General features: G+C 40.0%; 1 protein-coding gene across 4 annotated transcripts in view; it reads left to right on the top strand.

Annotated features, from left to right (window-relative positions):
- Positions 1-501: 501 nt before the first annotated feature.
- Positions 502-15,144, top strand: part of LOC131801786 (uncharacterized) — a 29,217-nt gene continuing 14,574 nt past the window's right edge. The window contains exons 1-2 of one of the 4 annotated variants that reach the window (XM_059120730.1): positions 502-632; positions 14,194-14,678. In XM_059120730.1, the coding sequence (XP_058976713.1) occupies positions 14,511-14,678 (168 nt within the window). In that variant the 5' untranslated portion in view covers positions 502-632; positions 14,194-14,510. Of the gene's footprint in view, positions 822-12,454; positions 13,519-13,795; positions 14,120-14,193; positions 14,679-15,144 lie in introns of those variants that run through there. The other 3 variants (XM_059120731.1, XM_059120733.1, XM_059120732.1) reach the window with 3 other exon arrangements.

Genomic DNA, 15,144 nt, shown 5'->3' with positions numbered 1-15,144 from the left:
TTATTCCGAATAGAAACGTTCTTCTTTGAGATGCTCCAATCGTCTTCCAAACGATCCATGTCTGCACATTGGTGTCGTTAAACAGGATATTATTTTTATTTATCGCAGAATTTATTCATTCATGTATTGCTGTGAAGAGTACAAAGTGATCCAATTAAAGTGATTGTCCACAGCGGGTTTGTTTTCACGGGAAAATGGCCAAATCAATGTTCGTTTAGATAACGGTCAGGTCAAATTACGCAAAGCCCGGTTAAGTTGTGCACAAGCCGAAGATAAACCGCCGAACGTTGAGTTTAAGTGTAAGTAACTCGGGCAAAAAAGGAAAACGAAAATAGTCGAAAGTCCAAGAGAACCATTTAAGAGAATCATTCTCTTGACATTCATTCAGACTGTCGTTGAAGTCTCTACGCTCTGTCTCTCATTTTCGCTCGGAGTGGTTTATTTTTGCCACGCTGCTATCAACTCGTATAAAATGTCCTTTCACTGGTGCCACAGCGTGTAGTCCACTACGGCATTTGTTTCGAACGACATCTTTTCCAAAACGGAGTGAAGCGCGTTGTTGGTAACACGTGAACACACACACACACTAATACACCTACTTAATTCTTGCGTGTTGTTTTCCTTGTGACTGTGTAAGTTTAAGTTCGCCAAGGCAAAAAAAAAAAGAAACATGAGTCTCATCGACAACTGTTCCATACATGGTATTAAAGACTCGTGAAGAAATAACACTCGCCGATGGCAAAAAGGCACTGCCAAAAAAAAAAACGACAAACAATTGCAGAGTGGAATGAAGACATTGCATGTGAATAATTAACCTAAGTGTAAGTTGTGTCATTGAAATGGAAACAAAACAACGTACAAATCGTACGCCCTGTGCTACCACGTCCCACCTGCGTATTGTTTTGTTAATAAGTATACGACCCCCTGTTCGCCAACAAAACAAAATGAACCGGCGTTTTTGTTTTTGGCAGCTGTTTTCGAGACTCTAAACTATTTTCCGACCACCAAAACAATGGGAAACCCCGTATCCTGTAAGAGGTGCATTTAGGGAGCCATAACCCACTTCTTCTTCTTCTTAGCTATTGAAGCAACAGTAGAGCTTGTTGTCAGTTATTCTGTTTTGACTGCGGGTAATGAGGCGCCTCTCGCACCTTGGTCGCCTGTTCTTTCAACCCAGTGATTTTACAGGGCGATGTGGGCTTGCACATTTACCTAAGTGGTTTCGAATTTCGAATTTTTAATGTCAACACCGTGCTCCCGTGCACGGTTAGTCACGAAACATATACACACGCATAGTTTTTATTGTCTACAATATTTATGAAGTAACCTTGTCATTACTCGCCCATAACACCGCGAATAACGTCATACGGAGGCCGCATTTGGCTCAATGGAGGGCTATGTATGTACGGTTTGGCGTGGTTCGCCCTCTTGCAACGGGTGTTTGCTTTTTTACATACAATCAAGAGAATGCCATAAAGAAGCCGATTCAAATGCAACGGAATTCACACACACAGAAAAGAAAAACAATAGCAGCACACATACGCTCAAGCCAAATGTGCAATTAATCATTGCTGTCACAGCAGATACACTTAAGTACTCATCTCGCCCTGATGGAGCAATCAACAGTTATGTAATGAATCATTGAAATCGCTGCCATCATAATTTCATTAGACAGCCAAGAGGGCCCGTCAAGAATCTGGGGCGGCTAAGACAACACCGTCATCATCCTTTCTGTGCCATCAGCCACAAAACAGTCATTAAAAGTCCTGGTAGATGATTAAAATGCGATTAGCTCTGCAAAATTGCCAGGAAGCTGTCAATGCCAGGCCAGAGTTTTCCGACACAGAGTTCCTCGGCCGAGAACGATGATCGCAAAATAAATAAATTCATCGTTTGGCTGTTGTTACTTCCCGTCGCCATTTGAGAGGAGATGATGATTTCATTACCACCACTCGACTTTTGTGCAAGTGTCCGGTATCCACTTACTTTGTGCTTTTTGTTCGCCATTTGCCATCAGCTGGCAATTGCAGCTCGGAAATATCATTGGCCCAAGTTGACAACGGCACTGATGTGGTGGACCGCACAGACAGAGTTTTAAATATAACTTTTCAATTTTTTCTTGTGGACCATTCGTTCTGGTTCAGCAACAGTGAGGTAGGAGGCGAAACCACGGCAAATAAAACTTCTCCTTAAGCAAAGTGCAGTTTCCTCGAGTGCTGTTCCTGTTCCCTACCAAATTTTACAAACCAGAAGAAAAAAAAACTGTCGATGCAAACTTTGTTTGGCTCACTTATTTTCAAGATGACAAAGTCGTTGGTACAAAAAACAAAAACTTTTTTAAGGCCAGTTTTGTGAATTTGCCAATGATTCGGATAAATTTGACACGGTTCGTCTAAGAAATATATCAAAACAACAAGTATGGATCTTGAGAACGTACCAATGATTCCTGTCTTGTGAAATTGTAGAGATAGAAACAGAATTTTTGTACGAAAATCTCACCGAAACAATGGGCTATATGCCAATATCGAGGACACATCCGAAAGCGTGAACATTTAGGGACTACGACAATGTAACCTCTGTACTCAATTTTTTTTTGTCTTTCTGAGTCAATAGTATCTTTTAGTCCAGTCCGACGCGTTGAACGCTTGGCTGCAACAAAGTCGAAAGCAACTGTGGTGTCAACCTTGAAAAAGACTATTCATTTATAATTTTGTGCATTTACTCTACCGATATTTGATGGTAGCTCAGAAAATAACTTGGAGAATTCCACTACAGATATATCTTTTCTCTCAAAAGTCAAAAGTTCATTTTCTTGAACTCGGTCCAATTTTAAGACATTTGTAACAAGTCATCAGGCATGAAGTGAGCAGTCGCGATGTGAATTTGAAACCAGTAGTACGGTTCTGGTACTTCACCGACAAAGGGTCTCAATTTCCAGTCTTTTATCCGTAAAAACTTGCGAAACGAGCCAGCGATTCTTTACCACTTGCTATATTTTATTTTTTCTCTCCACCAGAAACCTGAGATTGAGAATTTATGAATTCGCATAAAATTGGAAATGAATGTTCGATTTTCTTGTAATTTTGCCCATATCAATATTTGTATCTGCATTAAATGAAGTATGAAAATGGAATACTTCGGTCGACTTAATCTATCTATTATAACATATCTCATGTAAAGTGAAGGAAGTAACCAATATAGTCCAAACCTGGCACGTCGCAATATTCATATCATATTTATTTAGGTCCGAAACGAAATGGACAATGTTCGCCCATTCCTTCGGAACCTACTCCATAGGAGCTAACAATTTAAGTAATCATAGCAAAAGTCAAAATATATTTAAATAATCGAACATTGGCTGAGGGTATACATCTGTCGGCAAAACCGACTGATACTTTTTAACTTGTCTTTATTCCCATTAAACTAAAATGAAGATACCATTGTGAAAAAAATTCAGTGACTAGCAGTTGCATTTACAAATGATTACTCATTTTACTGCAATGTCTCTGAAAAAATGTATTTATTTTAAACCCGATAATGTCAATTTTATCCTTTACTTTTCTTAAAGTAAGGTCTAACAAAATGAACTATAAAGGAAAGATATTAAAACGTGCCCAAACGCGACCAAAGTTGTAGGTAGATAAAATGCCTTTTTGACTGGCTTCTTTGTAAAGTAAACAAGTATAAGTAAATGGTGAAAAACGGCTCTTTATGTACTTGCACCTTAAGGAGACGCATACATTGGTCATTTAAAGCATTCGAAAGAAAACAATCCTAAATATAGAGCGGAGAGAGACATGTTGAAGTGTCACCACTTAAAGTAGGCCAGACAACCCATAAAAATTCTTATAAATGTATTTAAAATAGAATGGTATACCTTTCGAGTTTTGCACTTAATCGCGACCTAAACACAAATTCAAATTTGTTGCATTTGTGGAAAGCATATCTGTATCATTTCCAAGTTGTAGGTGTGCAAGTTATTTTGCTGAGCCAAAAAAAAAAAAAAAAACGCAAAGGTAAAAAAAAAACCTTACAGAGAGAGAGAGAGAGAGAGAAATGTATTGAATTTCTTACTTTAATGGGATTTCCAGCGAAGAACCTAAAATAATGATTCTCGTTTCGAGTAATTATGTCTTATTGAAGCGGGACTCAATCGAACAAGTCGTTGCGAAAATCGTTCTTTCACCCAGCCAACATGGCACCCAAGTATGTGTGTATGTCTGTCAACGTTTCTGTTTGTTAAATATATTCATGTTAGTACACACAATTTTTTATACTCATCTCCCTCTCTCTCTCTTTCTGAGATGTATTTATTGAAATTTAATTAATGTCTTTATACCCAAAAACGAAGTTGTTTCTGTGATTGGCCACAGTTTTGGCCTAGAACAATCAGGGAACAACGGACTTAGATCACTTTCAAATCGGCAAAATAGTGTTGTTTGTCTGTATATCCTTATCCACTTTGCATTTAATTACTAATTTATATTCTGCTCTATTCGAGAGAGATGTGGGTATTCTGAAAGTTATGCTCGTTTCCTGGAAGAAATCGAATTGGTCTTTTGTGCTTCTGTCCCTTCGAGGCACTTAACTTTTCATCTCTCCAATAAAACACCATTTCCATCCACTACAATTTGCTTAGGTGAGCATTGCCCCAAGGGCGTCCATCAAAATAAATCATTCGAGAGCAGACGTCTATGTCATAAAATGATGATTTGGCTTACAGCGATGCGTCCTAAATAGCCCTCAGCCACTATTGACCGGAATCTCGTTTGATGTTTTGTTTCAGTTTCATGCAACAAGCAAATGACTTGGAGGTATCTTAAATATTTACCTATAAACACCAGTTACGAGGCATTGCGAAGAGGTACAATGAGAGAAGTTAGATTGGGGGTGGACAATGGGTAGGAAGGAGACACATTGTTCATAGACTGAAACATTGTTCCGCATAAACACAGGAACATAATTAGACAAAACGTTGTTTTGTCATAACCATTTAAACCATATGAATGCGGAATTGGTCCGTCCACACACATTTAGGTTCTACCCAGAGCGGTAGAATAACATTTGTTGAAGGTACATTCCGACAGATACGAAGGCAACCCCGTCGTTGAATGTTGCACACGAATGTGGCAATGACCAGTCCCCACATGTCGTTTCACATAAACAACCCGATGTATGTACTCCGATTGGAAAGCCATTGGTATGTAGATATCTATGTATGTTTGCCATTAGAGGGGGAATAATTGTTGTTTGGTTGTGTCGAGTTGATAGGATTAAGTATCACTTATTCATATTGAAAGGGGGAGGGGAGGAGGGAGGCAGAGCCGATTGTATAGAAGGACCCAGGTAGTTTCAATGAATGTAGGCTTAAGATAGGTAAACTGGGTTGTGCGCCACTTCATTGCTGCAACATGGGCTTGGAAGCACTTTTAAGTTCCGAGTTCTTAGCAAGTACTAATGCGAAGATGGGTCAGATCTTAACAAAGTGAACCAAGTACCATCTAAGGGGAACGTGAAGGCATTCATCAGTGGGACATGGGCAGGACAATTGTCGGAGGACAATTTGTCGTTGATATTGATGTCGTTACATCCGAATGTCTTCGTTCGGAACGGGAGTGTGTTTTTCGTAAATGATTTACTGTTTATTTGTTTCCTTTCACCATCCATTTGCTATTGTTGCTCGCACCGGGGGTCTCGTCGGGGCGTTCATTTACAAATATTTGAATGTTTCGTTTCGTTTTGTTTTGCTCAATGTGGCGTGTCAGTCAGATTGCCAGTCGAGGCAGCCACCCGGACATTCCGCACGTGGTCGTGTGACTCTCTGTGTGTAGGTGTGTTAGCAATTTGCTGGGATCCTCTGCTGCTTTGTGGTGGGACAAAGTTTTATTTTCACAATGTTGTTGAATTGTCAAGTTGCCTTGTCTTGTCTGTCCAACTCGCCGGAGGTACAGATCCCCTGCGATTACAGCAGCCACATGACGGACTGACTCTGACGAAGCTCTCCATTGATTGAATATCTTTTCTTTGTGGGCATTTAATAAAATATGCAAATTTATTGGGCACTAAATGGATCTGAGATGAGAATGCTATCGCAGATTGTCCTCCGCTCGGCTGTCGTTCAGACTGCCGTTGAGGCGACTGCTGGCAGCAAGCGGGTCATGAAATTCATATCATCTGATTGTTATGGCCGTCGTAAACCCTCTAACAATCAAACGGAAGCAAAATGTTTATGTAAATTCCTTTTTAACGTTATTGTTCGCCATTTTATTCGGAAAAGGTGAATTTGATTTACATAGTCATCCTTGCTGTTGTTGTTGGCTTAATTACAACTAAATATTCCATTTGAAAAAATGTAAATGTCCTCTTCCTCTACCTTTACCTCCATCGTAATTTTTGTCCTTGCTGTGTTCCGGATAACTTGTCCTCATTCTCAGATTATGTTAAATGCCTCCGAAATGCGATAGGGTGGTGGAGAGCCGACGTCACTCCAGCTGCAGAGGGGCGGCTTCGGGCCATGTGCCGGGACAATAATTAAGACTGAACTAAAAACAAAGCTGACCGACAACCTTGCACAGGAAATGTAGTTTGAAATTTACCCCACCACGTAAGCCGTTAGTATTCGCAAAAGTTGCCATTAGAAGAAGTTTAAATCGACAACAAAGTTTCAAGAGAAAATCTTGTGAACCGAACTCTAGCTGCAGCTACAACGAAACAGATGCAGCTGCCGTTCGCTACTGGCCCACTTGTTTTTGTTGCAGCTGTTGCTTGGCAAGAGATTAAAAATTGATTTATAAACTTTATCCAATTGACTCTTCAATAACGTCCAGAGATGGTTTGTCGTAAACTATAGCATATTAGACATACATACGCATCTAGACTCAAAAATTTCGGAAGTGCTAGAATTAGATATCGTCATAGTCAACCACCTACTGAGTAATATGCGACTTTTACACCTCATTGTTGTCAGCATTCTTCTCGAATACCATCTCTGGCTGTGCACTCTGTCCGTCCTTTGCAACGTTCGTTCAAGTGTCGATTTAGTTGTTATCCGCTTGTTTATTACTTCGACGTGGCAATCTGGTGAAGTCTTGTTGGCCATTTATTCTGCTCTCATTTAATTAGAATAGTTGAATTGCACCGGAAAAAGCAACTGATATTCGTAGTGGAGAACATTGGGAGCGGGCAGACAGGGAGGCAGCAGATGCCAGAATCGAAACTATCATGAATTGCTCACACAGAAACACACACACACACACATTAACGTCAGCTAGCTTTTGGCAAAAAAAGGAAATTTCTACGTTGGCTGTGTTAACAAAGTTGTTCGTTTAAAGCGAAGAATATGAAATCGAATAAAAAGACGCTTGGTTTGAAAGCGATATCCAAACTTAAACAGAAGACGGGAGTCACGTTGACATGCAAAAGTTTATGTTCCGTCTTTAGCGAAGACGTGTTCATCGTAGATTCGTTGCTTTTGGAAACGGCTGAGGGGAACCTCTTCTTCTATAGACGACTAGTTTGGCTCGAGTCTGAGAGCATAGATGTTTCTCACACGTAGTTTAGTTTTAATTTGGAGTTTGAATTGCTAATATTATGCCGAGTACCTCCACTGAAATCCGGGCATCGGCTGCTTTAATGTCGGCAGGCATGGAATCACAAGCTCTTCCGTTGTAAACGCAAGGAATTTGTTGGGAATCCTTTAACTGTAAAATCTAGTTTTTATGCTGTGCTTATGGTTGTTGTTGTTGTTGGTGTGTATTTGGATTTAAGCATAATAACGCTTAAAGCCATGAAACAGACACGCTGCAAGTGATGATTGTTGCGGGGCTAAAGGAAATCCTACAAATTTAAAATTTCTAGATGCTCAACACAATCCGTGAAAGCAAATGCTTGTTTGCTGTGTGCCTGTGTGTGTGTGTGGGTTTGCGTGTTGTTGTGTATGTGTATGTTCGTACATATGTGCTCACATTATTACAGACATGTGAATCTGCGTATCTGTATATGTTTTGTTCATTCAAAACCATGCATGTAGGTATTTTAATAACATAAAAAAGCTTTAGGCAACTTGAATTCCGTGGAGGAGGAGAAGGAGGAGGAAGGGCCTACACAAACACAAATGCAAATACCGTTACGTGCCCCACATTGCCGCTGTTCCCGTAAAATTTAACAAATCTCCTGGCGTAATCGTCATCATCAGAATGCGGCACATTATCTTCAAGTAAAGACATGAAGTGCTCAACAAAAAACCCTTTCATTCCAAAGCCATGCAGATAAATCGGAATCTGTTGACGAAATGGAAAACTGCGATGTCAAGTTTTCCATTTTGTAAAGGAATCTAGCTGAATCTAGCTGACAGACCAGTTTGCCGATTGAGTCCTGGCATTTGTGTTGAGGTCACTGGGGATCCATTGTTCGCCATTCAACACTGATTCCCAAGCTTTGAATGCGTTTTCAGGTTTTACAGTCGAAATGAACTGTCGTTACCTAAGCTGTGCTAAGCCGTACTGTTGCTTTTACTCATGGAGAGGCCATAACGACATTTTGGAACTCGGAAGACACGGGGTGTTCATAATTTCAATTATCTCTGTTTTGAATGTATATTTGTATTTGCCGACGGGGCTTACACTTATTAGACCTTGATAATCGGCCGGGGAATGGTGTTGGCATATCATCATGGAACACTGGCAAATTTCTGTTACGACTGTCGTCGTAATCACAGCCTCACTTTGCATCTATCGAAGCGGATTGTAATGGCGACTAAATTTGCCAGCCTGCCTTCGGAGGCGCAAGGATCACATCATTTCGTGGGCTTAGCCGTGAACATGAATGTGACATTTGATACGCATTTTCCATGGAGTGGAAACTAAGGCAGGAGTGGTTTCGTTTCGTATTCGGTCAGGCAAAACTGAGCTCTACCCATGGAAACACCTACCGCAGCATCGAGAACATCATTTGGTGCATGGCGGTTAATGTTTACTCGCACTTTTCGTCTTTCGGCTGCTTTACAAAATCCCTGCCAGGCTAAAATGTGGTTCTGAAATAATATTAGAATTTTTTGTTTCTTCTACTTCTTCCATCTGTTTTGAAAGAAGAAGCAAAAAAACAAGCCTAGAATGGCTGGAGGACATATGTTTCAGCCATAAATTATAGAATACTTTCCTCTGCTGCCTCCGGGCGTTGAGGCAGACTTTGCAATCCGCTTATCGGCAATGCGATGAAGGTGTGTCTAAGTAATAGGATTTTAATGTTATATTTGTTTTGTTTCCTCCCCCACCAATTTCCCATCTTTTTTTCGTTTTGTTTTTGGTTTCGTTGTTGGGTGTCCTTTTTTGTTTGGTTTCATGATAAAGGTGCAAAGAACAAACAACAACAATAACAACGGATCATAACACATTTAATATCATCATATTTCATATTATTTTTAAATTGCGGATTCAACCTTCCATTAACCACCAACCAGCGTTTTTAGGACTGGACAACAAGGCTCAAAGCTGTCTCGTAACGTTGGTTTGGCTGGAGGTATCATCCCTCCGCGGTCGGAACTGACTTCAATGGGGGTTTTTTAAACCGTGCGGCAGTCTCTTTGTATTGGTGCGCTCTCATACGCCAGAGTAAATAGCGGCCGAACTGGGTTTTTCTTTCCGAAACGAGGAAAACTCGAAACCGTTGAATTGTGTCCTAACAAAATACTCGAACACAACAGCAGTGTGACACCTGAGGGTGGACTATTGAATTAATGAACGTACAGTTTCCGAAAGTTTGGCGTTACAGATGTGTAACAAAATGCAGCAGATTCGCTTTGAAATGCGGCGACAGAAATTACTAATACATGCACACACACATGCAAATATAATTCATTGGAGTCTACATTTATTCTTTGGATGTGTTACAAACGAAACGACAAATCGTATATATCCTGCATTCCTTGCTGAAGAGTACATCTGTAATACTGCTTCGGCCGATTAATCTGTAGAAGCGAATTATGTACATGGCCATAAAATAAATTCCGACCTACAAAAACAAAGTCGTTAGACGAGCAATTACAACTTCACTAAATATGTGCAGGAACATACACACACACACACACACATTTCAGTTAAATCTGACAAACTCCGCAAGATTTTCTTGAAAGACGCAAACGCACATATACGTTATAGAGTAGAGTATGTGTGTGTGTGTGTGTGCATGGTTCAGATCGCATCTCAGTTCGTTATGAAAGTAACAATTAATGGACAAAATTCATTTGTATGTGGAAGAGGGTCGTTCACTTGCCACTGAACTTAACTCCAAAAAGTTATGGTTTTGAAGAGCAAATCTCTTTGAGTTCTGAGATACGCAGCGATTGTGGGTGGTATTGTCGGGGAGCGGGGTTAATTTTTCGATTCTGTTGCAGAGCACTAATGTCATTAAGCAAAAAACAGACATGGATCAATGGACGATGGACGGATACGATTTCAAAATTAAATACGTTCATATTTGGCAAACATTCAATTGCAAATGGACACTGTACTCCAGGATTTACTTTAAGTTTAGGGGTATTTTTTGGGAGACTGACTGCTGCGTAACGAGTTTAGGAAGATATAACGAGTAACAGAGACGTCGGCTAGGAAAATTATGGACTTAATCAACTTTGTTGCAGACAAGACCTTCAAGCCTAGATCTGCTCCATCCATCCCTGAGAGAAGCAGATCAAATCTTATGATTGTGGGTGATTATGTGCGTATTTGTCTTGGCAAACATAAATGTCTCTGGCAATGTGTGCCTTCGTGAGGGCGTGCGTGCGTGTGTGTATGTCGGCATGCGAACAGATAACGTTGCAAATGTTTGTGGCTTTAACTTATTGTGGCTTATTGTTTTGGCTTACTTATCCAAAATGCTTCGGTGCGGCAAGTGAGCGTGTGTGCTGTGGTTGAAAGTAAATACGCCAAGATTGTGGCCATAATTGCCACAGAAGAAAAGTCATTTCGTTTATTTGAGCTGTATGACAACAATAACAAAAATCTACAACAACAGCGCAAATGACAACTACAACAAAGACAACGATAATAATATTTAACATGGACAAAAGATTCTAAGAAACATCTCCTCACCAACAACCGACCACCCCCACCCCCATGGCACTCCTTCGTATAATCTGCCCTGAAAAGATTTACCCCGACCACTTTAAGCCGGAGTGCCATGGAGTAAATCAGTGTGTGCTTTGATGTTGGAAAGCAAAGTTCAGACTTGCCAAGTGAAGCAAAAAACGGCAAAAAATGAAACATTTGAAACAGATAAACATCCGGGACTAAAGCGCAAAAAGTTTGCCCCTCATCTTTAGTTGAACTTCGAACAAACGTGTTGGATTAAATGATTTATTTGCTGCAGATACAGAAGTCGATATAAATAAAGCTGAATAAATGTATTTAATATTGTGTGGAGGGCAACAATAGCAGAACTTGGATGTGGTTGTTGTTCCTGTTAAAAAAAAAAAAAAAAAAAAAAAAAACAAAATGTATACAAATAATAAATTAAATTTGAAAAAAAGATTTTTGTTGTTGGAATCTCAGTCTCCATCCAAAGCTTATCAGCTATTCTGTCAGTCTGTATATATGCCTGTTTGTAAATATGTTTGAATTAAAATCAAATTCCCCTAACACCTGTTTTTCAGACAATTCAAGTGCTTTTAAATTTGTGTTCCAAGAGAAGGACAACCATTAAATCTAAAATTCCTCAACAACTGGAAGTGTTGAAACGCTGCTTAAAACGTACATCATGAACCATTCTGTATATTCCCTATTCGAGTTCGAAGATGTTCATAAACAGGGATTTCTCATTACTTTTCCCGGGTCTGGAATCATTTATTTCGGATTTTCATATTTTCGTATGGCAGATTTTGGCTCCAAGTTGTAGCTATTGAAATTATACATTTATTGATTTTATTACTTTGATATTTTGAGGAACGGAGAAGGGTCGAAGAGTTGAGGACATTCGTTTGTATTCCTTGCCCTCCAATTAGACCTCGTTTACCCCGAAGCATTTTCCACTATATACTCCATTGCGTATACAAAACTAAAGCGTTTGGTGAGACAAATTAATAAGCTTTTGTTATCGGTGTTTTATTGCCAAGGCTACCTTAAATAGCTTCGGGAGTGGAGTTGAAAAACAACGCAACATTTAATCCGCTTTAAAGGAAACCTGCCGTGTATTATCTACACATTAAATATCAAGTTCGTTTCTTTCTTTTTTGATCTCTCTACTCCCACTTTATTCCCTTTGCTGGCCAGGCAGATGACAAACAAGTATTCCTTTGATCTGAGTGACCACAAAATGTTGGCCAATGCTTAAATAAACTATTTTCTATTTCATTGTTGTTTTTTGTTGTTTTTGATTTGAAAATCAACAACTTTTTCATCGAGTCCAAAAAAAAACTAACTTAGCTAGAGGACGGAATTCTTGAAATATGAGTTAACTTGGCCATAATGAAAAATTCGCCCGAAGCTCTTGTCGGACAACGTGACTCTTTGTCACAAGCCAAATTGCTGAAATATTAAAACGGTCTTTGAATAAAATTAAACTTTTGTCATTTCAGCAAAAAAAAAAAACCAAAGGAGTCGAGCAACATTGCCATCTACAGGCACCGTCTTCTCGATGTGTGTCCGGCTGTTTGCCTTGGGTGTTGAGTTCTTGGAGCGCCGTCGGTTGTTGGCGTCTTAACTCGTTGCCAGGGCTTTGCGTTTTTGAATGTCTTTAATGCCATCGCTGTCGTTTAGAAGCTCTTTCTCCTCCGACAAACATTTCAACAACCTTTAATGCAGCCGTGTTTTGGTGCTGCTTTTGTTTGTTTTAAGGTTTCCGTTTGGTTGTTTTCGTCCGGAGGTGTCGTCGGCACATTCGATTTCAGTTGTCGGGTGTACGAATAGCAAACGAAGGAAACGAGACATTTGTCGTCGCACCAATTTGTGTCGACATGTTAACTTTTGTGTAATTGTTGATTTCTTGTTCAGCTGTATCACTGCTATTAGCGTTGCTGTTGCCGCTGTTGCTATACCGTTTGTTGTTTTCTTAAATTATCTGCAATAAAAGCAATGACCACAAATTACTCTCATTATTATCACACAATGGTAGAAGTGACAAGTTGACAACTCCATTCACGTTGATTTCGATAGCAATAGGGTGTGTGTGTATGTATTCAGGGACACACACACCCACATGCTCACTCACCCCGCATGTGGCTATACAAATGTATATGCTGTGATATATCTTTTTAGACATTTATTTCAATCGCTCGTAATAAAAAGGAGATATTCTCCCTTAGATGTCTGCTCATCGTAAATGGTGGTGTCATCGATTTTTCCTATTGCCCCAACAACAACTACAACAATGAGAACGACGACGTTGAGTATGGGTACATGTGTGCAAGATTGTGGCCCATCTGGGCGTATGATTGTTTCAGTCTTGGTTTCCAAATCGAATAAATCATACGCTCGGGAATATGCTCTGCAATCACTTTTTGCTTGTTATTGGAAAAATGCTGAGAAGGTAAGTGAGCGAGTGTGTGTGTGTGTGTGTGAGTGAATGTGCGTCCGTTTCTCCATGCAATTTGTTGACTATTCTTTGTGGCTCTCCAATAAAATTATATCAACAAGGGGCATGTAGAACATCCAGAAAATTCCACATTAATATTCTCCCCAGAGCAGTGATCGACTTCTGTGGCGAAAATATCTTACCTATTCAAAAGATTGAGCTCCATTTGGTGTTATTAATTTCCCATTGTACAAGATTTTGTAGCACGTTACAGGTCCTGCTTGACTCTGGGAACCAGTCAAGGAGGAATTACAGAAGTTGTGTTTACTTTTCATCAAATGCCTACGGCCTGGCCATATAAGAGAGAACTCCTGTGTATCTAAATTTTTTGAGGAATTATTTTGATAAAATACAGTGATTCGAAATTACCGCCAAAAACAGCCTTGCTGATTCGAAATGTTAGGGCAGAGTCCGGTTTATTTGTTCCCATGATTGTTCTGCTCGATTCTACACTTCCTGTTGTATGCAGTCATCAGTGTATTCCGCAAACAGTTATTGCTTTCCATATGCCAGCATATGGATTGGCTTGTGATTGATTTGGATTGCTAACATGAATGTGAATTAAACGTTAGAATCTACGATTTTCTGTTTGATTTATTTTTTCCCCCATTTGCTTTTCTCTGTTTGCAGTCATCGCGCTTGTTTAATTAACTTGGAAGCCAGCACACAGATACCAGTATCAAAGGATTTGCACAGCAGGACCCGGAGACAGAAAAAACGATGTCCGTCGCATAGCTGGTTTTACCAATGGATGTAGCAACATGGACGCAGTCACAGACACATACACGCACCAACCTCCATTTGCTATGTGCGTTTGTGTAAAATAATGATTTACTGGAGCATAAGAGTCATGTCGAAGTGTTACGTCAATCACTCGTTCCTCCACTGCGCCCTCTTTGAAAACGATACTCGTTGCTATCGTCAGCTCTGTCGGACCCCTCCACAAAATGAAATCAAAGCATAAGAGTTGTGTAACTGCCGCTGCCGTTGCTGCTGGAGCTGGGGAAAAAATGAAATCCGTGATTCTGTATCCTTATGGTCCGTTGACAGCCACCGGATGCTGTCGCATGTTGCACGCCAAAAATTTGGCCATAGCAAGCGCCATCTATACAATAGTAAGTATTTAAATTTGTGTATTTTACTGGTTGCCAGATACTCTGGCTGGGTCAAAACAATGACAAATCCATCTGAATACGCTTCGTAGAGCAGTGGATATGATTGGGTAGCGGCTATTTGTGTAGAATATGTTTTTGTTGAGCTCGGCCATAAATCGCTGTCTGCAAAACATCCATTCCCTTCCGCCTTTTTTAATCTCACTTTGGGATAAAATACTTGCAAATTGGTTTGGTCCCTTACAAGCCAAGGCTGTACCCGCAGCGTGTCAGCCAGCCGTATGAACTGTCCTGTTCATCACCATGCACACTTGCACACGCTTTTCGCAAAGACGACTGACTGACTGGCTTTCTTTTAAATTCACTCATAATTTATGTTGATTGCCCGAACGTGCCTAGAATATTCTTGCGGCTCTGAAACAGTGCCGGCAAATTCAAATAAACAACATTTTTATAACTTCATTAATGT

Source organism: Musca domestica, unplaced genomic scaffold (assembly GCF_030504385.1).
Source record: "Musca domestica strain aabys unplaced genomic scaffold, Musca_domestica.polishedcontigs.V.1.1 172, whole genome shotgun sequence".
NCBI lineage: Eukaryota > Metazoa > Arthropoda > Insecta > Diptera > Muscidae > Musca > Musca domestica.
Note: the sequence above shows the minus strand (reverse complement) of the source record. Positions and strands in the feature narration are given on the sequence as shown.